The 25,005-nt window shown below is 38.2% G+C and overlaps 1 protein-coding gene across 13 annotated transcripts in view; it reads right to left on the bottom strand.

Annotated features, from left to right (window-relative positions):
- LOC120525615 (filamin-A-interacting protein 1) overlaps positions 1 to 25,005 on the bottom strand; it is a 283,170-nt gene that overhangs the window by 43,787 nt on the left and 214,378 nt on the right. For 8 of the 13 annotated variants that reach the window (XM_039748045.1, XM_039748047.1, XM_039748044.1 and 5 more), the window contains one exon: positions 17,099 to 17,421. The exons of 1 other annotated variant lie outside the window; for it this stretch is intronic. In XM_039748045.1, coding sequence (XP_039603979.1) covers positions 17,224 to 17,421 — 198 coding nt within the window. In that variant the 3' untranslated portion in view covers positions 17,099 to 17,223. Of the gene's footprint in view, positions 1 to 11,831; positions 11,876 to 17,098; positions 17,422 to 25,005 lie in introns of those variants that run through there. 4 more of the 13 variants (XM_039748050.1, XM_039748043.1, XM_039748049.1 and 1 more) reach the window with 4 other exon arrangements.

Below are 25,005 nucleotides of genomic sequence, written 5' to 3' on the forward strand. Positions count from 1 at the left end.
GAAAGTGAAGTCAAAAACAGAGCATAGAGAAAATCCAAAGATTAACACTAAACAAAAACAACAAGAAAATTAACCAAACCCACCAAGCGCATTCAATGAACCGCAAGGCTCTGTTATCCCTCAAGGCCAGAAGAAAACCAGGAGATGAAACGTAGTAAAACTAGAAACAAGTAAAGAACGTGATGACAAAACTTTTTGCACCTAAGACTAATCAATAATCAGAAATCAAAGTTAGAGGGAAAACCAAAAATTCAGCAACCAGAAATCTAAGAAAGAAGTTTGTACTTTATTCATTTGAGTTTCTTTTATAGAAGTCATGGATACAAATTAATCGTCATGCCGTTATTTAAGGAGCCGCGCTGATGATGTGAGACGTGTTGCTGTCTGAAATCACGTTCCTTAGCAACTAGGAGCAGCATAGCAAAATAAGAATGATAACATGGCGTTGTCCATATGCAAAACAAAATAATGTTGTGGCACAGTGAAATAAATAATTACTCTGATTAGGAAACATTTTACTTCAGAGGTAACAATACAGAAACATACCCAACATAAAGAAACCTTACCCAGCCATACCCAACATAACGAAAAATATATTCCCATGTATACATTTACCTAGGACATTTATTTCTAAGAGAGATCAGTTCTCAAAGTGAACATCTCCTAACAAAATTGAGTACAAACGACAAAGACTGCTACTACTATGCTGAAGCTGTAGAGCACCTTCTGTCTCCTTTGGTTCTACATACAGGAAGCAGACAGATCTCAAACAACACATCACAAAAACAAAATAACATAGAAAACATAAAATTAGTGAAATACAAAGAAGAACATAACCAAAAACATATTGCAAAAAATGTTTTAAATAACAAGACAAAAATTGAACTGAACAATAACAAAAATATGAGTCAGTGAGATAGGAACCTAAGTGCATTGGAACCACACTGTGATGTTCAGATATACATTTATATACTTTGGCCTCAACTCATCTTTTAGTTGTCCATAATACAAGCATGTGATGTATTTGCAACTGAACTTATGAAGGTCATATCTTACCTTCAGGACATTTGACTCTTGTTTGACATATAAGGCCTATTTACTGAACTGTGTGGGCTTCCGTTTGTTTTTAACAAAACTTTGAACACTCCCAGTGCTCAGTGTCTGCAGCGTAGATACTGCTGTGTATGGTGCGTCTCAGAGCAAACATCTTTACTGGAATTGGTAGCCTTCCTATTGACAATGATTTTTGGATCATCTTCAGATAGAACATTAGAACATTAGAACATTCTAGAAGAGAACAGGCCATTCAGCCCAACAAAGCTCGCCTGTCCTATCCACTTATTTCCTCCAAGAAAACATCAAGTCGAGTTTTGAGAGTCCCTAACGTCTTACTGTCTACCACACGAAATTTACCCTTAACAAGTTTCCAACTGTGTCCCCGTGTTCTTGATGAACTCGTTTTAAAATACAAGTCTCGATCCACTGTACTAATTCCCTTCATAATTTTAAACACTTCAATCATGTCACCTCTTAATCTTCTTTTGCTTAAACTGTAAAGGCTCAGCTCTTTTAATCTTTCCTCATAATTCAACCCCTGTAGACCTGGAATCAGCCTAGTTGCTCTTCACTGGACCTTTTCTAGTGCTGCTATGTCCTTTTTGTAGCCTGGAGACCAAAACTGCACACAGTACTCAAGATGAGGCCTCACCAGTGCATTATAAAGGTTGAGCATAACCTCCTTGGACTTGTACTCCACAGATCGTGCTGTTTAACCTAACATTCTGTTAGCCTTCTTAATGGCTTCTGAACACTGTTAGGAAGTTGATAGCTTGGAGTCCACTATGACTCCTAAATCCTTCTCATAAGGTGTACTCTCAATTTTCCGACCGCCCATTGTGTATTCAAACCTAATATTTTTACTTCCTATGTGTAATACTTTACATTAACTGACATTAAATTTCATCAGCCACAAATCTGCCCAAGCCTGTATGCTATCCAAGTCCTTCTGTAATGATATAACGGATTCCAAATTATCTGCTAATCCACCTATCTTGGTATCATCTGCAAACTTAACAAGCTTGTTACTGATATTCCAATCTAAATCATTTATATATATTAAAAATAGCAGCGGCCTTAGCACTGACCCCTGTGAACACCATTCTTAACATTGGCCAGTTCTGATGAGGTTCCTCGCACCATCACCCGCTGCTTCCTGTGTCTGAGCCAATTCTGCACCCATCTAAAACCATCACCCTGAACTCCCACTTCTTTTAACTTGATACCCAACCTCTCATATGGCACCTTATCAAATGCTTTCTGAAAGCCCAGATAAATAATATCATAAGCTCCACTTTGATCATATCCTTTTGTTGCCTCCTCATAGAATTCCAGCATGTTAGTAAAACACGACCTCCCTCTTCTAAACCCATGCTGACTGTTCAGAATAACTCCTGTCCTTGACATGTGTTGCTCAATCTTATCCTTAATAATTCCTTCCATTAATTTTTCTGCGATACATGTTAAGCTTACTGGCCTATAGTTGCTTGGATCTGCCCTGTCACCCTTTTTATATAATGGGATGATATTTGCCATTTTACAGTCCTTTGGAATCTCTCCAGTGCGCAGTGACTTCCTAAAAATATGTGTCAAGGGTTTATATATGTACTCACTAGCCTCCTTAAGAACACAAGGATAAATATTATCTGGTCCTGGTGATTTGTTTGATTTCATCTTATTTAATCTGAGCAGTACTTCTCCCTCTACAATTTCCAAATCCCTCAGTACCTCCTTAGTAGTCATGTTTACCTCTGGGAGGTTATCCACTTGCTCACTTGTAAACACCTCAGAAAAATGTAAGTTTAGGGCATCCTCTATTTCACTGTCTGTATCTTTGAATTCCCCTTTACTATTCCTGATGCACTTGACCTCCTCCTTGACTGATCTTTTACTACTAAAATACTGAAAGAATCTCTTAGGGTCTTCTTTCGCCATATCTGCTATATAAATGACTTTGCATTTTGTGTTATTGTTATTTTTTTTTATTTCAACATCATGTTCAAGTTTAAATTTATTGCCACATCTACAGAGTACGGTGACATGTTTAATTGTTTGACTGGTCAGCTTGCAACACAACCTCAGTCTTTTTTGCAGATATTGCAAGTCATATGTGAACCTTTCTGTGAAACTTTCTGAGACTCCCTTTCATAAATAGAATTTAAGAAATTAAACTGAGAGTGACCATCAAAAATAAAGAACTGTTTCTATTGGTGATGTTATGCTCACTCCCATTTTGTGTTTGTGTTGCACTCCACTTTCTTAAAATACATTAAATACAGCGATCTTGTAGCATGACTATACATAATGTCAATAATGTTTGTTCAATGTCTGTAAGTGTAGCATTCATTGGACTCTTTTCTCGTATATTTAAAAAAAAATACCTGAAGTAGAATTTTCCTCTACAAACTGTGAGGACATCGCCAACTACAATGCTTGACCTTTTTTGGGGGTGGTCATTGTCGTCTGGTTCCAGGTTGCCTACATTAATAGAAAGGATCCCCCATTTTTCAAGAGAGGGAGAGAAAAGGAGACATCAGAAAAGACTGGGATTTAACATAACTAATGCTGCGACCATTTCACCAAAAGGAACAACAGATCATTACTTTTCATCCAGTTACACATGACGGTAAAGTGTTTTCGAATGATGCTTTTCATCATCCACTATCCATGGCTGTCGGGCTGTTATTTAGACTCACCGGTGAGATTGTTTTGGTTCATATTTCGGAATAACCCGGTATGAACAGTGTTTCTGCTGTCCTTTCATCATTTGGATTTTTGGCTTCCATCCGTTTTTCAATCTCTACAGTTACCGTGTTGTCATATTGGACTTTGTGTGTATGTGGATGTTTGTTCTTTGTTTTGTAATTGTCTATGTTTCATTGATAAGACAAGAGAGGTCAGCGACCATTTTGTGCTTTGCTTTTCCATCATTGTAAATATTTGCATTTAAATTGGGATCCAAGAAATCAGGGTCTTTGTAACATTTCATCTTTTCTAATATATTAATTTTACATTTACTTAACTTTTATTGTTTATTTATTTATCTGCTTTGGTCTGTTAACTGGAGAGCTTGAGTAGACAGTGAGTAAAAAATTGAAAGGCAATCATGGTTTGGGGTGACTGAATTTGTAACTTGCTGCCATTTGAGCAAGAGCATGGTTATTACAGTCTTATAATCCTTCCAGTACTACCCAATTTCAATGTGGTCAGACACGCTGTTGCTACCTCTTTAGCCATATTATAGTAGCCAAGACCTTCCACTAGAGGACAGCTTTCAAGATACGTGATGTTCATGCTACCCATTCATTAACACAGAGAGAAGCACTCAGTTTACCAGCATGAACCTTTGGTGTACATTTGAATCTGGAACAATGGCACATTTACTTTAAAGGTTGACAGTGTTCACTTGAGGATAATCACTGATTGCCTATTGCCCTGCTGTTTACTGCTGGCATTGGTTTTCAGTCTGTTTTCGTTTATATGTTGTTTTCACATGTGTGGCTTAAAGTTAAATTCACACCAAGATAGGACAGAGTTGAGGCTAACCTCTTGACGTGCTCACTTGCTCTGGAGATACCTAACTGTACCCTGCTGTGCTTGGATCTTATCCTGCTGCCAGACACACCCTTACAGGATACTGCATTTGTCAGTTTTCTGCTAGAGACCCACTTGTGCAGTGCCCATCTCCTTCATCACAAAGGGGTGATTGACCAGAAAATTCTGAAAGTGCTATAGTCATTTTCTAACCTTTAAGTGACATTGTCTTGCTGTAACACATTTTTTGTGTTCAACCAACTGCATGAATAAAGTATACACTGTTCATAAAGCTTAACTCAACAAGTAATGTTGCCTTCTTTGTGAAATCTATAGAAGGGTGGGACAATAACACTTCAATTCAAGTTGAGAGGCAAAACAGGACCTTTCAGTCCTGGTAGCACTAAATGCACATTTATGGTAAGCTTTACGATGTACCTGGTTACTGTCTATACTGTGATTTGTTGTTGGGATCTTTTGTAAAGCCTTGACAGCTAATTTTGAAATTTCTGAATGGGTACAAAAAGGCAGAAAAATAAAAAATAACAGCATGCTTAATTAAGGTTAGGTAAAGACAAAGTGATGGACTGGTGCCTTGTTCACGGCTGGTTTCTGTGTTTTGCCCATCACAGCGGGGATAGACTCCGGCCACTTTAGACTCTCTTGGCTATGAGAATGTTAGGACATGTTATGCCATGAGTCTACTTAATCATGGAGGTCTTTTGAAGAGAAGGATCCAGCCACGGAGTTCTCCTAGGACTGCAGTTGAGAAACTGTTTTGTATACCAGAAAGAAGTGGGAGAAACTCTTGAAGTCTGACAAGTTGGACTTATAATATTTTGCCCCCATGCTTCTCATAGTGTTTTGCAGCTACAAACAGTGCATGATGGTCTTCTGAATGTATTCAATTAAACATGTGAAGCTCATTTTTAACAGAGCACTAAATCTGAAAAAGTGTCCAGTCCTTAACATTCAATCAAGTGTTAATCAGCTGATGAGTTTTGGAATTTGCTTTTCATCTTCAGGGTCAGGAAGACAATCAGACATCTTTTAACAACAATAAATAACATAACTTGACCCTTTTTATCTACAAATGTAAATTACAGTAAATTATTATCTGATGTACTTACAGTATCAAGAAAATAATTCACCAGATATCCTGAATATATCATCAGTCCTAAACTACTGATGGAATTGTGGCATATGTGCTATTTATTCCCTGATACATTAAGATAACCTGATCACATTACCCACTTATGATCAATTAAATACCATAAGGCATGTGAGACCATTTATCCAAATTATTGTCATACTATCGCACATTGATTGACAATACCCCAAACTAACATACTCTGTCCAGATCACATTATCAGATCCCAATAAGCTTCAATATGAAAAAACAAATATCATAAAGTGATGCAAACAGTTATAAAAGCTAAAAAACCATTAACATACCACTACATTTGAAACATGTTCACAAAGGAAGGCTTGATAGGATTTTAAGGACTGGACACTTTTTTCAGATTCAGTTTTATGTGAAATGCTAGCTTCATATGTTTAATTTGATATATACGGAAAATCATTTTGCACTGGTATGACCAATAAGAAGCCTGAGAGCTCAGTACTGGACTCTATATAGCTGAGATGTTTTGTCTGTTTTGTTGGTTCTTGACAAATGTGTTTCAGTTTGCTCGAAGACAAGGGGGAGTCAAGCTAAAGTTAGAAAATGGGATTTATTAAAAACTGGAACGAACATTAACAAAACTGATAATGTCATTTCTTAATGTAGTCTTCACCCTTCTCAATGCATTTGCCCCACCTGCCTGGAAGTGCCTGGATTCCAGCAGAAAAGGTTTTGTCTATCAGGGAAATATATATGGCTACTAAAATGCAGTTTGCACCCATGAGCATCTGTGATACTATAATATCACTTGTGGTTCACATATTCATGTTCACTCACACTTGGGGCAGTGGTCTTTATGTATGTGTATTCAATCACAACAGCAACTCCAAGAAAACCAGCAATTTGAATGAGTGGAGCTTAGCTTAACATTAGCTGAAATGGAGTATTAATGCATGTTGTAAGGGCATTCAAAGTTTGGTGCAAGATTTGAGAAGTGATTTGTTGGAACATACCCAAATTATTTTTATTGTAATGGTGCAGTTTTTCCGTGGTCAAAAAACGTAATGCTGCTAAAACTTAGATTTTGGATATCTCTGGCTTCTTCATGTAGATGGAGTGAACACACGGTGTGCAAGATGTTTTACAGATATTATTTTATCTCTGTCAAATCAGTATCTTTTTATGAGCGCATTGTTGTTCAGTGTTTCAAAATCATTTAATCTTTCCCAGGATATGCATGCCGATCTCTGCCTGAGCACTATGTGTTGGCAACTTCTAGTTAATCAGGACAGCTCATGAGCTCTCCTACATCCTTGTGACATTTGGTGTAGTTTCCAAAATAAAAAAAACTGATAAAATTCTATTTCTCATACTACTAAGTGTAGGACCAGATTTGCGTCACTCTGGCATTTTTGAGCCAGCTAGGACTGCTTTCCTGCTCTGTGACGCTTGATAAATGTGAGCAAAGATCTTAACATCATCAACATTTAGTGACAAGATCTCAAAATTTCTGTCCATCACCATTTCTCAAACATCATTAGACTGCTAGATCCATCTTGCATGGACATATGGGTAAATACTGCTGCACCACAATGTGCATAGTCAATAGAGAATTATCCAAAAACATTATTAGCTGATATAACTTTCATATACCATGCAGGTTGTAATTAAAGCGATGAATAATTATAAATAAATACATTTAATTTGTATCTATATTATTTTATCATTTTCTTTCTTTTGGGAAGGTTCTAGGTTAAAAAGACACATGACACAAACTTTCTTAAATAATGCTGGGACAAAATTAATTTTCAAGGCACTTAATATATAAATAGTATAAATAATAATAGTTAATATATATTTAAAAATGTAAATAATACACAGAAAATGATACACAATATGTGAAATGGGTTGTTGAAATATGCAACCTGTTATTTGAATTAAATTAATTGAGGGCACACTAAGTGTACATTATGACATTTGCAAGTTTAATGTGGAGCTTACCAAGGCTGAGAAACACACAATAGTTTGGGCATATTTTTGGAGTGTCTTAACCCATCATCCCATGTAGGGAAGTCCACAAAAGTAGAATGCCACTGGGAGCCATCACCCTTTGTTAGATTTTGAACTTTCAGAAGCAACATGTGCCTTTCCACTAAAGAAGAAGTGGTTATAAAATCAGACTCTTCTGGGTGAAATACCTGACCTTTGAACCACTTAAAAATACCTGACATTGGAACCACTTAAAATGGACTGTTAACTCTTAAATCAATGTTGCTGACACCCTCAAAAAAGAAGAAGAAATAGGATATAGGGTTGAAAATGAGTGAGTACTGAGTTGTGCAATGACATCTGGGGAGAATGGAGGCACAGAGGTGAGCAGACCTGGGGTTCTGTTTTCAAATCCAGTGTACATTTTTCTATGTGCCCATAGTTTGTTTTTTTGTTTTTTTTTAATTCTGGTTAGGTTAGGGTTGGGGTTAGTTTTTCATTCCAGTTATTTATTTCAGAGTCCAAAAGATATGTGTATTAGGTTCAGTAGTGATTTCAGTTTAGCCCTATAAGACTGTGGGTGTACATGAGTGTGAGAGTTCCCTGGGCCTCTGTCCATGTTTTGGTTCCTTCCTTGTGCCCAATGCTATCAGGATAGGCTCTGGCCACCACAACCCTGAACTGGCTTAATTTAGCTTGAGAATATCACAAATTTATAAGTGTCATAATTGTCACATGTACAGAGTACAGTGAAATTTACTAATTAACATGCAACATGCTGGTACTGTTAAGTGCTATGATTAGTGATATAACAACCTTATTTCTCAAAACATTTCTTATTATTTTTAATTTATATTAGTATTTATCATCTGTTGATAATAAACATTCTTCTTTTATCCTATTTCCTATCCTAATCCTATTTCTAGAGGAATAGTAAAAACAAACATAAGGAAATCACTTGAATGCTTATATCATCTCTGCTACTTTTGAGTCATTCTCGAGGTCTGGAAGCTTTCCAGCTTTCTTTTTTCTTTTTCATTATTATGTGGCCAAAATTTGTTGATAGAAAAATAACAGGCAGCTTTGAGTTGCCCTTATAGAGCACCTACGAGAATGGTCATAATATTCCCGTAAACACATATGGTACTGTATTTGATTAAACAAATCTGGATCACTGCTCTTTCTGTCCAAAATGTGACCAGCCTGTTCCTATAATTTTGTTAACAGTCTTGTCAGCGATTAAAAAGTTCCATGACTAAATGCAGTCAAGGGGGGTTGCTTGCTATTCAATACTTGCATTTATTTCATTGTTTTTTCCAAGACAGAATGGTGATTTGAAATTTAAAAAATGAAGGCAAACTGGCGATTATTTTCTGTGTTTTACTGGAAACCTATTTGCTGCTATCTTTGTATTACATCAAACAGCTTTTTAAAACCTCTATCCATTTTCAGGACCTGCTGCTGTCTGGCAAAGCCAGCTGGCAGTTTATCCAGAATTCTGAATTTCGTTGTAATAGCTTGCTGTAATAGTGAGGCTGATGTAATATGGAACTAGTTGGATCGTTTTGAAGTGTTAATGTATGTGCATACAGTCCCATTATTAAATCAATAAGTAGTGTTTTTCCGTAAATGTCGTGCATTACTTACTATACATGTCAGTTAGGTTAAACTGGCCAAGTATGACTGAGTGTGGGTGTGTGCATGTGTAAGTAGGGTACACCTACACTGTAAGTTGAAGAATATGCAGACATCAATCTAAATGACTGAGTTCAGGTGGGTCAGCTTAACCCATTAATAGCATAAAATCAATCAAAAAGCCTTGCAATCACCATTAAGAAAAATTGGCGGTATGATGGGTTGTACTGAATAGCTCAATGACTTTAAATAAGGCACTGTCATAGAACACCACATTAATTGAAAGTATCCAGGAGCAACAACAGCTTTTTGACAGTTGATAGACCATTCAGACTCACAGCAGGGCTGCCGTGAGCTAAAATGCATAAAACTAGCCTATCATCTGTTGTATAGATCACAACAGAGTTCTAAACTGCCTCTTCAAGTAACATCAGCACAAGAACAGTGCATTGGTGATGGATTTACTTACTGTAACTGAGCAGCTGCGCCCAAGCTTAAGATGCACAATGTTCAGGGCTGTCTTAACACATGGACACGCTGGGCAGTTGCCCGGAGGCCCCATGAGCATAGGAGCCCCATGCTAATCTATGTATGTTATGACTTGCCGAGTGGTTGTGTAGGTAGAGGCCCCAGTGCACTGGTTTGCCTGGGGGCCTATAATGCTGCTAAGATGGCCCTGACAATGCTTAGCATTGGCCGGATTGGTGTAAAACACACTACCATTGGACTCTGAAGCAGTGGAAACATGTTCTCTGGAGTGATGGATCACATTTCACTATCTGGCAATGTGATGGACTGTTTTTGTCAGATGCCAAGGAGAACATTACCTTCCAGACTGCATTGTGCCTACTGTAAAGTTTGGTGGAGGATATATAATCGTCTGTGCTGTTTCTCAGGGTTTGAACTGGGCCCCTTGGTTGGAAGATGCTGTTAATGCTTCAGCATACAAAGACATTTTAGATGATTTTGTGTTTCCAACATTGTGGCAACAGTTTGTGGAAGGCCCCTTTCTATTTCAGTGTGACTGCTCGCTTGTCAATGAAGACATGGAGGAATTCGAGTGGCCTACAGAGAACCCTGACCTCGACCTCATTGAAGACCCTTGGGATGAATTGGAATACTAATTGCAAGCTAGGTTTTCCCGTCCAACATCAATGTTTTACCTCACAAATGCTCAAGGGCTGCATGGGAATTGTAATTTTGGTGGGCAGCCCTGTTGGGGTCCTCGGTTAACGCTAGGGGGCGCTGTTGGAGGCAGACTATCCTATCATGGGGAGGTTCCACCTGACCCAGAAATGCTTCCTGGGTGCATTGTGACAGAACCAGAAGCACTCCCATGTCGAATATAAAGGAAGCTGCTCCGTTTCACCCGGGGAATGAGAATTGGGAGAGTAGTCAGACAAAGCTCCTCTGGGTGGAGTGGAGGAAGGGAAGCTCATATTATTGGAACTGTGGAATACATTAAGGTATCTGTGTCAATAAATCTGTTTATTGGAATCTGACACTCTATCTATACTGTTGTTTCTGGGGTTTGGGGTGCTGTAACACACCCTTGTGGGTCACAACAATTATTACATTTCTGGCTGTGTTTGCCTTCCTGGCAGGAGTGGCCAACAGAATGGCTCCCTGCTATATTGGGGCTTTAAGGAAATGATCAATTCCAATCTGACTTTTATAGGACTTTTTATATTAAGAAACATTTAAATCACTTAATTTTCTTAGAAATATGCAAGCGTACACATTTTGTGTTGGTATCTTCCATGTAATTGAATCCAGCTTATAAAGATATGAAGCAAAGAACAAGTAACAGAATTTGAGCTAGGAGCTTTGTCTGAACAACTTCTATGCTTTTCAAAAACATTTTGAATCAAATTATTAACAACAGATTGCAAGCAGACCTTCTGTACATGAGGTTTTCACACCCTTTTGGACTCCCATTCTTTCCCTTCTTTTGAACATTCACATTTAAGTGATGTAGTACCAGTGCAAGGAAACAAGAGTAGGCAGTTGTTTTTAAGCAATTCAAGAACCAGGGATAAACTTCGATAAAATGTTTAAGTATAGCAAAGTTTGAGAAACAATAAACAAGAAAATTGACTCTGTAATACCTAGAAACAGTTCTAAGGATTATTTCTGAATACCTAAGAATTTAAGGAAGTGACCAAGGTAATTGTGGTTTCCAGGCAATGCTAAGCAAGAGGTGGGGCTAACAGCTTATTTGGAAATGACTTACAATCAAAGTATCATTTTGCTAGTGTGAAGAAATGTTGCTGTAAATTGGAATAAGCAAATATTAATGCAAAAAGCCATAATTCACTTTACAGATACTTACTTTCTTCAAGAGTAGTGGCATGGTATTAGTGAAGATTACACTAGTATGTGTTCATTCATAATTTTTATTTGTTGTTATATACAACATCTATTTCATTTTTTAGTTTTCATTTTTTGTGCCTGGTTTTCAAGCCACATGGCAGCTAGGTACATAAGGCATGTTCCACGTGACACATTATCATCCCCAGATGGAGGAAAAGGCTTGTTCTGTAAAAGATAACAGCAAAATGGAGATGGAGATGAAGGGCTAAGCAAAAGGTCTGTTATAAAACAGGCAGAGAGTCGATAACAAAGGGTTAAAATTATTGTGAAATGAAAGCTAAAATGTTTACTATAAGGCAGAGCCAAAAACAAAGCAAAAAGGAGGCAACACCAAATACATCAAAACTACATAAGAAATGTAATTAATTATCTGAGTTTTAGTTTTTCCCTGTCATAGCCTATACTGCGCTGCCATGTCTAATACTCTCAGCTGTCTGACAGTCATGTGACCAGCCATCTTCACTTCAATTATTCACAACATGACAGCGCCTATAATAAAAACATGAAAAAATGTCAGTGCCCATTATGGCATCATGAACATCCAAAATGATTCATACAATAAGTAAATAAGACAAAAATTCCAAGGCCTGCTAATAAAAAAAATGACAAAAAAATTACAACACCAATGGGATAGCAGCCATGTTATAAAAGATTACACATTGCAGATCAAAGAGACTCCAGACTTTGGGAAAATAAGAGGAAGAATTTGTGAGAGACGTCATGTTTGAGTAAAATTATTTTGTTTAAAATCTGGTGTTGACTTAGCTTTTGTTTTATAGCTTCAAGCATATTATTGCTCTGTGAACAAAGGGTATTGATCTTTGCTCCTAGCATACTGGCTGCTGCTTTATCCAACTATACAATAATAAGACCTTTAAAACAATTTAGGTATTTGTCACTCTCCTTAAAAACCATCTGTGAAGATTTCTACTGAAATTTCTTCCTGGGTGCAACAATGGTGTAGTGGTTAGTGCTGCTGCTTCTTGGTTTCAGCATCCTGGAATAGTAATCTTGTGCTTACTCACTGTCTATATGAGGTTGCATGTTCTCCCCATGTCAGAGGTGTTTATTCTCTAAGTACTTCAGTTTTCTCTCTCACATCACAAAGACATGTATGTTAGGTGAATTAACAATTGTACAGTGGCACCATGTTAGTATGGGTATGAGCTTGAATGAGCTTCACCAGACCAGGTCAAGTTCCTGCCTTGCACAGTATGCTGCTAAGATAAGTTCTGATTTGCCATGACCCAGAAGAAAATTAAGTGGGTTAAAGAAAAATCTGTTATTTTCTTAATGAGGGAAATGCAGTAGACAATAGTGTTGTTTTTTTTTTGGAAAATTCTACAGTTACTTGCTTCTGGGTATAGCACTGAGTTGACATTATAAAATGTATGGCTTGTAAGCATTGATCAGTTGGATTTATTTTCCAGTACAGTATATAGTCTCGGATTTTACACTTCTCACATTAATTGCGTTATAATCACTGCTTGTTTATTTTTGAAATGGGGTGTCTATGTTTGCAAAGTATTACAGCTTTAGAGTTTTCTTGCTGGGATAATTGGTGATTTCCAGGGGGTTATTTTTTGCATAAATATTTAGCTTTTCTTAACTCCGAATTTATAATTTATCCTGCATACTTCTGGTTTATCTTAATACAGCTTGCTTCATACATAGTGTAATATTCTTTACTTGGTTGAATTCCTTTAGGCTTTATTTTTACTTTGGGAAATTTTATCTTTAGCCAAGTCAGAAGTTTTCTTTTTAATATTCTTTCTTTATATAATTCTAGAGCAACTAGAGCTGTTTGTCTCAATATAATAATATTTATGTATTGAATAAGCTTCTGTAAAAAGCAACATTTCTACTGGGGAACACATAAAGTGCTATCTATCATCTTTCTATCTATCTACCATGGCCACCAGGGGGTGCTCCAGCTCCCCAAATACCCAACACAAAGGCTCAGACACCAGTGCTGCACTCAATCAGAGAATTATTTGCAAAAGTTTCCCACAGCTCCGAGCACAATACAGATGGCACACAATAACGCTCTGTCTTCTTATCTCTGTCTCTCTCTGTCTCTCTCTGCCTCCTCTGCTCCTCCAGCAAGCTTTGTCCTCCTCCTCCCAACTCTGGCTTCTCGAGTTGAGGTAGGCAGCTGCTTTTATATGATCCCCAGAAATACTTCCCATGTTCTAAAGCCTTGGCCTGCGAGCACTTCTGGGTAAGGCAGAAGCCTCATGAAGTAGGGTTTGCTAGTCCCCACAGCACTCCCTGGCAGCACTCATGGAACCCAAAAGGGCTGAGCAGAAGAACTCCAGTTCCCATTATTCCCCTTGGAAATCTGTGGTGCTGCTGCAACCCAGGGGGGCTGCCATCCAGCGATCCTGGGGAGACAATTCTTTGTGCACACTATCTCCCCCAGTACTTCCACACTGAGGGTGACCTGGCTAGGTAAGAATTGATTTAGAATCATTAATTAACCTAACATGTAAGAATTTGGAGGAAACCCAAAGCATCAAAAAGAAAAAAAAATATGCAGACATAGGGAGAATGTACCAGTTTCACAATGCCAATGATCAGGTATGAAATTACACACGTAGTAAGTGCTGTGCTGGAAAAAGTGAATATATTTTAAAAATTATGAGATGAACGACAAAAAAAGTAGAGGCAAAAACATCATTTAAGATAGTGTTTCTTAACATGTAGTTCTCTAGTCACCCTTGATGGGTCACAAGGTTTTGTTTTAAAAAAAATGTGATACTCTTTGATATTGTATACGTGTATGAGTGGTCTTATAGATTACCATAGTTATGTAAACGGCTTTTAAACGTCATAGGGAAATGTTGCCTAGGGTCATGACTGATCAAAAATAGATAATACTTTCTACAGAGGCCAAAAAGGTTTAGACCCACTGGTTTTAGACAGGCACAAGTTCATTAACTTTGAAGCAAGTAACTAGCAAATAATTCTAAAATGCTGAACAAAATTCAAAAGTCAAAGGGCTCAGAAAAATGGTTAAAGATAGCAGAAATAAAAGACGGATTCCCTAACACAAAATAAGGTTGAGGTAATGGAGTTTGAAGTTTTTGAACTTATCCAAAGACTTGACTATTGAATATATTGCAGAGCTATCTTAAATAACTGACACATGATGATATTATTTGTCATAACAGGAAGTTACATGGTAGCAAATGGCACCTTTGACAAAGCAACACAAAATGGTGGCAAACACATTGAAAACTCGACTCAAAATAGAAACATGGTGTTAAAAACACACACTAAGAAATTTGACAAATAACAGAAGACCATTCGATCCATTATGTTGAATTGCTCAGCAAATAGCTAGGTTGTCTCAATATCTGATCCAGATCATTTTTAAAAGTTATCAAGATTTATGTTTTTTAATAATAATAGAAACTCAATACATGAAAAAAGTAAATATTAAGATACAAATATGGGCAGAAATTATTCATAGTGAAAAAATAATAGGAATCATGACCAATTCAAAGTTGGGATACTGGACCCTGGATGTGAATCGATTTTGATTTGTTGCCTCACTACAGTTGGCTCACACACCACATTATGTTACCTCACACACCTATGCTTCCATTTTTTAGTCATAACACTTGATTGCTGGTTTGAAAGTCATTAAGTTGCAATTGAACATTAAGTCAGAATATAATTGTAAAAAAGGTTTTACACCCCTTAGGTCAGGGGTCCACAACTCTGGTCCTGGAGTGCCCCAGTGGCTGCAGGTTTTCATTGTAGCCCTTTTCGTAATTAGTGTCCAGTTTTTGCTCCTAGTTATGTTCTTTTGAATTCATTTTATCTGACTTGCTCTTGAAGAATCAGACCCCTTAATTGTTAATTTTTCCTTAATTTGCAGCCAAACAATAATGAGATAGAAAACGAACCAAAACATGATCTGCAAAACATGACCAACATTGTAGATCATGCAATATCTGTAAATAAGGTGAAGGTCTCAGGAATGCTGATCTGCCCAGGTCCCCAAAACATTTTACCAGTGCTCTTAGAAAAGAGAAAATCAGCAATTTCGGAAATGTATGCTATTTCTCAATGAGAGGAACAACAAGCCATGGAATTAAAGAATGGGTTTAATTAGCAGCAAGAATCAGAGCCTAATTTAGCAACTTGTTGGAGTGAAATTGGTTGGTGTTGTGGCGCTTTCCCACTGCATAGTACAGCACAACATGGTTCAGTTCAGTTCACTTTTGGGGGGTTTTCCACTGGGAACAGTACCTGGTACCTGGTCCTTTTTTTAGTACCACCTCAGCCGAGGTTCCAAGTGCGCTGAACCGTTACCAAAACGTGACGTGTAAACTCTGCTGGTCACTGATTGGCCGGAGAAAATCGTCATTACTGCGTCACTGAACTTGCGACACGAGACACAACAGACCCGCTAGATTTTTAGCACAGCCAGCGAAGGTTCGGACGCACCATTTTGTTTTAACCAAAAATGGCTGTTTTGTGGTCTATTGAGGAAGTACAGACGTTCCTCTCGTTGGTAGCCGAGGAGGGGATCCAGCGAGAGCTGGATGGGCGACGCAGAATGAAAACGTTTTTCAGGAGGTCGGCGCAACTATAACGACACGTGAATAATCCCGCCCACTCTAAAGCGGTACTAAACTGCAGTCGAAACGCAAACCAAGCCGAACTCAGCCGAACCAAGGTGAGCTGTAGTGAACTGTGCTGTGCCGTACTATGCAGTGGAAAAGCGCCATATCAAGCCCTGACTTCTGTTGGCTCGCTCACTTCACATTTCATTTCTTTTTGGGTGCCATTTAAGGAAAGAAATGAAGCAATACAGCGGAACGATGAAGAAATTCAAGGGAACAAATCTCAATTACAATGAAAATAGGGAAAAATGAAAATGAGTTAATTAGCAATAAAAACAGGTCACTAATTAAGAAAAGGGTTAGAATGAAAATCTGCAGCCACTGGGGCCCTCCAGGACCGGAGCTGGGGACCCCTGCCTTAGGGTTATAACATCAAAATCACTTTTAAAAGATAAATAGTTGTTGTTCACTATTTATCTATAATGCCTAACTTTGTAAAACTGTAAATACTAAAATGTATTGCTTTTAAACTAAGATGCAGACCTCTGATATATTTTGAAAGGTTCTTTTAAAGAATACAAAGTACAAAAGATGTAAAATAAAAGAATAAAATATGCCATGGTTAAAATTGTCCTGCAATGAATTAGTAGAAAGATTATTTGTGACAAACAAAACAACTACAGATTTCACACATCCATTTACCTTCTTAGATTTCCCAAGGACCAAAAAGACCAAAGTGTTAAACACTTACTGATTCCTATTTGACTTGCTAAATAACCAAAACAGATGACAGTTAGTGTGTTACTTTTACTTAAAAATGGGTTTATTTTTAGAATTAGTTACATTCTTTACAGTAATAAACGGGGAAGGGATTCTGAGGGTTTTTTTCCATTGTAGCAGTAAAACCTGCACATACCCCTCCACAGGCTCCTGCCCTCAGCCCTTTCCTCCAGCTAGAGGCGTAGAGCTGCTGACTGGAGACTTCTTCAGTTCAATTTTCATTGACTGGCTCTCGGCACGGGACTCTAATTTTGTCACATTTGCTGCTCCCATCACTGGTTTCCCTGCTTTCATACCTTTTGACATAGGGATGCGTGTGGGTGCGGGGCGAGCCGATGGCCCATCCTGCCCTGGCTGCGTAGAAAAAAAAATAAAAACAGAGAGAAGAAGAAAGAAGAGTAAATTTAATTTCAGTGAAAATGACCTATAAATAATCACAGCACACAATTACTCAGCTGCCAGAACAAAACAATTCACTCATTTCTTTGGGAGCTGTAAATACAAGTGCATAGAACATATTAAACTCTTGTTGAACTTTAAGCTTCTGCATATTTAAACAGCAGCAAAATCAACAAAGTGTACTAAATATGGAAATCAACAAACTGGATCATATAACATCTGACGAAGAAGATACCCACCTGGTACTGTAAAGGCTACTTCAGCTTTTACCATATGAGAAATTACAAGTTCAGAAATGACTTTATTCATATAAAGGTGAAATAGTTATTGATTTTAGTGATTTGATTGAAATAAGTGTGTTTGAATCTCGGGCTGGAATAAAAGATTGCTTAGTATAGTATAATGCTTCATTTACAAATGCTCATTTCTTTTTGAGGTTGAAAATCATATAAACTTTGAAAATACATTGTTTTGAAAAAAGCACAGTCTGAAAAAAGCCTGAATGTTTTTGCAATCTCTTTTGAAACTATGAAAGTTGCCTTCTGTTGAGTTTTAGCCTGTATGAACATTCACTGCTCGGGGAGAAGAGACTTTGTACATTTTTTTTTCAGTTTAGCAGCTTTACATTCATGACTCAAGTCACTAAGGTTAGTTTGGTATTTCGTTTCATAATGGTGGCAAAAATTATACCCCTTTAAGTTCTCTTGAGACATCAGACGCACGGATGCCTCACCACCTATCAGAAACATACAGTACAGTATATTCTGTTTCTGATTGCTCCTCAGCTCTCTTCCTTGAAGTTTTCATTTTTTCAACATATGCTTTAAAATGCCAGCAATTTAATTTGGTAGACAACTTGCAGTTATTATGTCAGTCTAGTAATAGACTGGTCAAAAAAGGTATTAATAGAATTTGTCATTAACTTATGTTGCTACAATAATTTCGTGTCAGTTAAACCCTCTAATCTTGGCACCATCGTTGACCATTCAGTCCATCAAGCTACGTTGATTGACATTTACCCCAGGTGGACCCCCAATATGCCTGATTTCTACAGCTTCAGGCTGCATATTATTCTACTTGTGTTCAGTTACAGTTACATTCTTATAACAAATGATGCTCTACACAAAACTCTGCTGGAGATATATGCATGCTCAAATCATATTATTTTCTTATGCCACATGCATTCAAATTAACTCTTATTTTTATGCAATGCTGGCACACATACTGAAGCACACATACACATATAGGCACAGTGGTTTATCGACAGTTACACACTCAAATTGTTTGCTTTATTTCCTAAACTGTGCCTACTTTTTACCTATTACATTCTGTGCTAATATTTCACATAGCCCATTGTCATGTCTCAGCTAGGGGTCCTCCACTGATTGGGATTTGTACTCATTATTTCATGTCTCTTTTTTGATCTTTTTTTTTGATTTTTGATTCTTTTATGCAGATTATGGACATCATTTTTTTATTTTTGGTTTTGTCTATGTATATACAGAAAGCTGCCTTTGCTATGTTGCATGTGTTTTGTATGTGGGACTCCAAGAGGCAGGGCCACCTGCCAATCACCACCAGGAACTGGCAGTTCATTGTGAATGTGCTCTGGAGCCAGTGAGTTAATTGCGTTTTTACTGTGCTTATTTCCTTCATATACTGTATTTGATCTTAATGCTCTGTGTTTGACTACATTTCTGGGTACTGTATTTGGACTTTGTTTGCATTGAATTACCTAATGTTTTTGGCAGTTCCTTTGCTCATTGTGCTCCACTGAGTTTCATTGTTATTGAAGAGCATTTTGTGGGAATAAACTTTTTTATTTTATAAAGACTGAGACTATCCCCCTCTAGTGGGCATTATTGAAAGTCGTTTAGAATTTGTTAGTGCTTGAGACTCCTAGTTCACGACACCAGTGAAGTGAGATTCATGCCGATTGGCAGTGTAGTGCCTCTTGGTGCAGAATGCACATATGGGTTTCATTATACTTTGTACACATAACAATTAATCTGAACTGATTACAATGGATTGTATTTCTCTCTATTATAAAAAAAAATCTTGGAGGGGGATGAGACATGATTGTCTCAGAGACACTTTCACGTCCTGTGAGACGAGTCTTCATGCCAAGCGATGTAACCATGCCTGGGGCCAGAAACCCTGCGAGACAAGAGCTTATGCAAAGAGATTTGGAAAAGTCCTGCGTGGTTATGTCAGACACATTTCTTGTAGAGAGAAAGAAACGATATTCACTCACAGGCAGTTATATGTTGAGTCGTCACGGTGTAATTCCAAACACAGAATCAAAATTCCATGCGATATTGATGAAAAGATAAAAGTGAAAAGAGATCGAATATATTGACATAGGTGATATGACAGAAGTGCGCCGTGCGAAATGCAGATCACTCGACACGGCAGCAGCAGCAAGCCAGCAGCTGATCGAGCAAAGAGGAGGTAAAAAAACTATATGTGTTTCCCATTGTATCACCGTTTAAAGAGGTGGTGTTGGAGGAGCGATTGTGTCTCCTTGGGGTGCATTCAGCCCCCCCTCTTCTAAATGCAAGCGGTAGAGACACAAAGTGGTTGGCGTGTAGTACAGGCGGGGGGTAGGTGAGCGAAGCGAGCTGGGAGTGAAGCCCCGTAGTTTTATAAAAGTGTTAGACTTTTGTAGGAGCCAAGGCCACCTGTAAGTCTATACTAAGTTCAAATTATGCAATTTCTGTGGCATCTCATGTGTATGCATAATAAAACAAACAATGAGAAAATGAAAAAGGCAGATTATACGATAGAGCCAGATCATAATGAAACAGAAGTGTCACAAACAACTTACCAAATATACAGCTCATACTGGGTGATTGTAAGTATGATATGTTTTTCAGTGATTATTCCCTACTTCTCTATAAAACAGAGACAACATTTCTCATTTGGGCATCAGCATTCAATATTGTCAATTATTGGAGACAGTTAAAATGTGAAATGATGTCCCTGAAGATGAAAGGTCACAATGGAGGAAATCGAGCAGGGATGTGATGCTCATAGCACAGTATCCTGCTAAAGTGACTGAATTTCACAAAAATGTTTTGCTTTTGCTAAAATGACTTGGATACATTGCTTTGTGACATGTATAAACTCCCAAGACACAGACCAATTAAAATGTACATCTTTGGTGAATTTTAAAGCTTTTGTCTTCATGTTTGTACCATGGCTCAATCATTTTCATTTTAAATAAGGACAGGGTATGTATTTTTTTTAATTTTTAAAAAATGCTCCACATGTGGCAGCTTAACATATACCACGATTGTGCAGAAATAACTTTGACCTAAAAAATACCAAACCTATGCTATAATTACAAATGGTAAAATCAGTTATTCTATGCCACATTTAACCAATCTATCACAAATCATGATATAACAAGCTAAATGTAACACATTCTGGATGATTTTATGGTGGACCTTGAGTATGACACCAGAGCAACACAGATTCAAAATGTCTTTGATAAAATCTGGCACAGCCATAGTTTGAACTGGTAGCACAAAGTGAGTAGACAAGATTCATGTTGTATGGCATTTGATACCTTATATATTTCAGCAAATAAATTTGAATATGGCAAGTTATTGGCATTCTAAGAAGGAACAGGTCTTTTTGGTGTTTTCTAGAACTAGGGCAAGAAGGCAGCAGGCTCTGAGACAGGTCAGGGACTAGTGCTATTTCTACTTGCCCATTTAACAGGACAGCGCATATTTTTCACTTTCCTGCATGTGGTCATCAAACTCAGGGGCTCTTAAGCTTTTCCACAAAATGAATCCATACTTTATTAAACAGTTAAAACAAAGAACTTCATTTGTACAACACTGGTTTGTAGTTCTTCTTTAGGGCAGATCGTCATGTTTTTTTCCTAATGAATGTGGAAAGCATTACATTCCACACAAATTCTCTGATGGTACCTTAGTACCACAACATTGTTCAATTTCAATTTCAATTCTTTATTGTCATGTGTACAAGTACAAGTACCATGTACAATGAAATGCCTGCTTGCATGTGTCCCTGCAGACAGTGAACATAAACAAAAAACCCATAAACAAATAAAAAATATAAATAAGTAAATAAATAAAACCAGAATCATAGGAATAAACAAAGACAGTCGCAGAACTATATGTGCAGGTAGCAGTGGAGGTGACAAGGTTACAGACTGTTCATGAGTCTAATTGCAGTTGGGTAGAAACTGTTCCTGAACCTGGAGGTGCGCGTCCAAATGGACTTTAGTCGCTTCCCAGATGGGAGGAGGTTGAAAAGTGACAGTGCAGGGTGGCTGGGGTCCCGCCTGATACGGTTCACTTTCCTGAGACAGCGTATAGTGTGGATGTTATGAATCACAGAGAGCTATGTGCCCATGTTCACCACACGCTGCAGTGCTCTGCAGTCCTGAACTGAGCAGTTGCTGTACCAGGAAGTGATGCATCCTGTCAGGATGGATTCCACAGTACACCTGTAGCATCTGCACAGGGTTGTGGGGGACATCCGGGCTTTACTCATTCTCCTGAGGAAGTAGAGGCATTGTTGGGCTTTCTTGTCATGGTGTGACTTGACCATTTAAGGTCATCAGTGAGGGTGACTCCGAGGAACCTAAAGCTGCTGACCTGCTCCATAGACTCACCTCCGATGTAGATGGGGCTGTGTTCTGTTGCCTGTTTGCGGAAATCCACAATCATCTCCTTAGTTTTGCTAACGTTGAGGGTGAGGTTGTTGTCCTGACACCATTCTGACAGGAGTCTGACCTCCTTCCTGTAGGCCATCTCATCGTCCTCGCTGATCAGACCTATTACAGTGGTATAGTCAGCAAACTTGAGGACGGTGTTAGAGCTGTACTTAGCTACACAGTCATGGGTGTGGAGAGAGCAATGCAGGGGGCTCAGCAGGAGGAGGTTTTTCCCACCAATATGCACTTGCTGAGGTCTGCCGGTGAGGAAGTCTAGTACCCGGTTGCACAGTGAAGAGCTAAACCCCTGGGATGCTGGGATGGAATGACGGTGTTAAATGCAGAGCTCTAGTCCACAAACAGCAGCCTGGCATAACAGTTCTTGTTCTCCAGATGAGACAGGGTGGTGTGAAGTGTTATGAAGATGGCATCCTCAGTGGACCTGTTGAAATGCTAGGCAAACTGGAGGGGGTCCAGACTGTCAGGGATGATGTCCTTAATGTGTTCTAGCACCAGCCTCTCAAAGCACTTCATGGCTATGGGAGTAAGTGCTACTGGGTGATAATCAATGCCAATTGACATTCAATATGTAAAAGTTCTGCTCTGCTAGATCTTTCCTGGTCAACTGTAGGTGCTATTATGGTGAAGTGGAAGAGTCTAAGAACAACAACAGCTCAGTTATCACCTATCCTCTTTTGGATCAGTTCCAAACTGCCTCAGGAAGCAACATCATCCCAAGAACTGTACTTTGGAAGCGTCATCAAATGGGTTTCCATGACCGAGCAGCCACACACAAGTCTAAGATCACTATGCACAATGCCAAGTATTGGCTAGAATGGTGTAAAGCATGCCCTCTTTGATCTCTGGAGCAGTAGAAATGTATTCTCTGGAGTGATGTACGACACTTCACTATTTGGCAGTCTGATAGATGAATTTTGGCTTGCCAGATGCCGGGAGAATGCTACTTTTCAGACTACATAGTGCTTACTATACAGTTTAGTGCAAGAAGGATGATGGTCTGAGGCTGTTTTTCAGGGTTTGGGCTGTAGACTTTGTTTTCAGTTAAAGATACTGTTATTGCTAAAGAATACAAAGACATTTAAGATAATTGTGTGCTTTTCATTTTGTGTCAACACTTTAGGGAAGGCTCTTTTAATTTCCAGCATGACTATGACTCTGTTCACAAAGCCAGGTTTGTTAGGATAATGGTTTGACAAGCTTTGTGTGAAAGCACTCGAGTAACATGCACAGAGCACTGACCTCAACTCTACTGAACACCTTTGGGGTGAACTGTAATGTCAAGTGCATCACAGATCGTCTCGTACAACATAAGTACCTGACCTCACAAATGCTCTTTTGTCTGAATGGTTATGGAATGGGATGTCCAACAAACTCATATAGGTGTGTTGGTCAGGTGTCAACAAACATTTGACCGTATAGCGCTGGGGTCCTCAATCCCAGTCCTGGAGGAGCGCAGTGGCTGCCAGGTTTTTGTTCTAACCCGGTTGCTTAATCAGAAACCACTTCTTGCCAATAATTTAATTTCATGGCTTGTCAGTGCTTTAACTCTGCTATGTCAGCTCATTCTCATATTCTAGATTTTCTTCCCCTTTCTAAGGATATCATCCAAATGACTTGAAGGCTAAAATGGATGAGTAATTCTCAGTCCTTCACTTTTTTCTCTTCACTTTCCTTCCAAGTATTTATTTAAACCAAATAGTGCACAATAAATACACACCAGTGCAAATAGGAACAAACTAAATGGAGAAATGCTGCTCATTTTGTCATTTGCATGTTATTGCTAATTTGGAACAATAAAAAAAAAAACAAGAATAGAGCTATTTAAGACTAAAATAAGCAATAAGAGTTCAAAATCTTAATGAACGAGACAACTAAAGTGAAGCAGGAGTGTTACTTGAGCCATTAGTGCTTCTTATTAAGCAATTGGGTTGGAGCAAAAACCTGCAGCCACTGTGGCCCTCCAGGACCGTGATTGAGGGCCGCTGGTATAGTGTGTCATTTCTCTCAGCTCTGCCCTCATTTCCCTCTTTCCCTGTGAAACTCAGTCCATCCTCTGGTTTAGTTCTCAGTGTCACTTAAATTTTCTTCATATTTTATCTTTATCTATCACATCCATACACCACTTAACACTTAAAAAAACTTGCCCAAGCATTTCTCTTTTATTGTTGTCAGTGAATGTAATGTGGAGATTCAACATGGAAAGTATGTCAAGTCATTATTATGTGTTCTCAGTGGCTAAATTAGAGTAAAATGTTAGTAAAGCAGGTAATGTGACTGTTTTCATCACTGAATAGTTTATTTCCTTACTGTTTTCAACGCTGAATAGTTTATTCCCCTACTTTCACTGCTGAAACGTGCTAATTAAAAACAGATTTTCCACTAAGCAACAGCTGAATAATGCAACCTAGCCATGAATTTAAAAGTTCATTATATTCAAATTACATTCTTATGCATTGGGTAAATGGCTTTGAGACCCCACTTGGCACTTTTGTGAACAGTCGCTAAGAAGCCAGACCTTAGTTCATTGTATGAGTAAGATAAACGCAACACAATTAATGTAAAGAGTTTTTTTTTTCAACAAATACACTCAGTGAATTAAAAATTACCAGCTGTACCACATTCCATTACCAAAGGAACAGTGGACATTTATTATTCACAGCCAAAAGTACAGTGAGATCAGATCAGGTTTCACTTGGAGGAGAACCTGTTCACAGTAAGGCACAGTACTGTATGTATTAACAAAGCTCCTAAGAATTATTTTTACTTTAATTTTAGTTCTGTTAACCATCTAGGTCCAAAAATGAATCTGAATGCTACTGATCCCA

Source organism: Polypterus senegalus, chromosome 3 (genome assembly GCF_016835505.1).
Source record: "Polypterus senegalus isolate Bchr_013 chromosome 3, ASM1683550v1, whole genome shotgun sequence".
NCBI lineage: Eukaryota > Metazoa > Chordata > Cladistia > Polypteriformes > Polypteridae > Polypterus > Polypterus senegalus.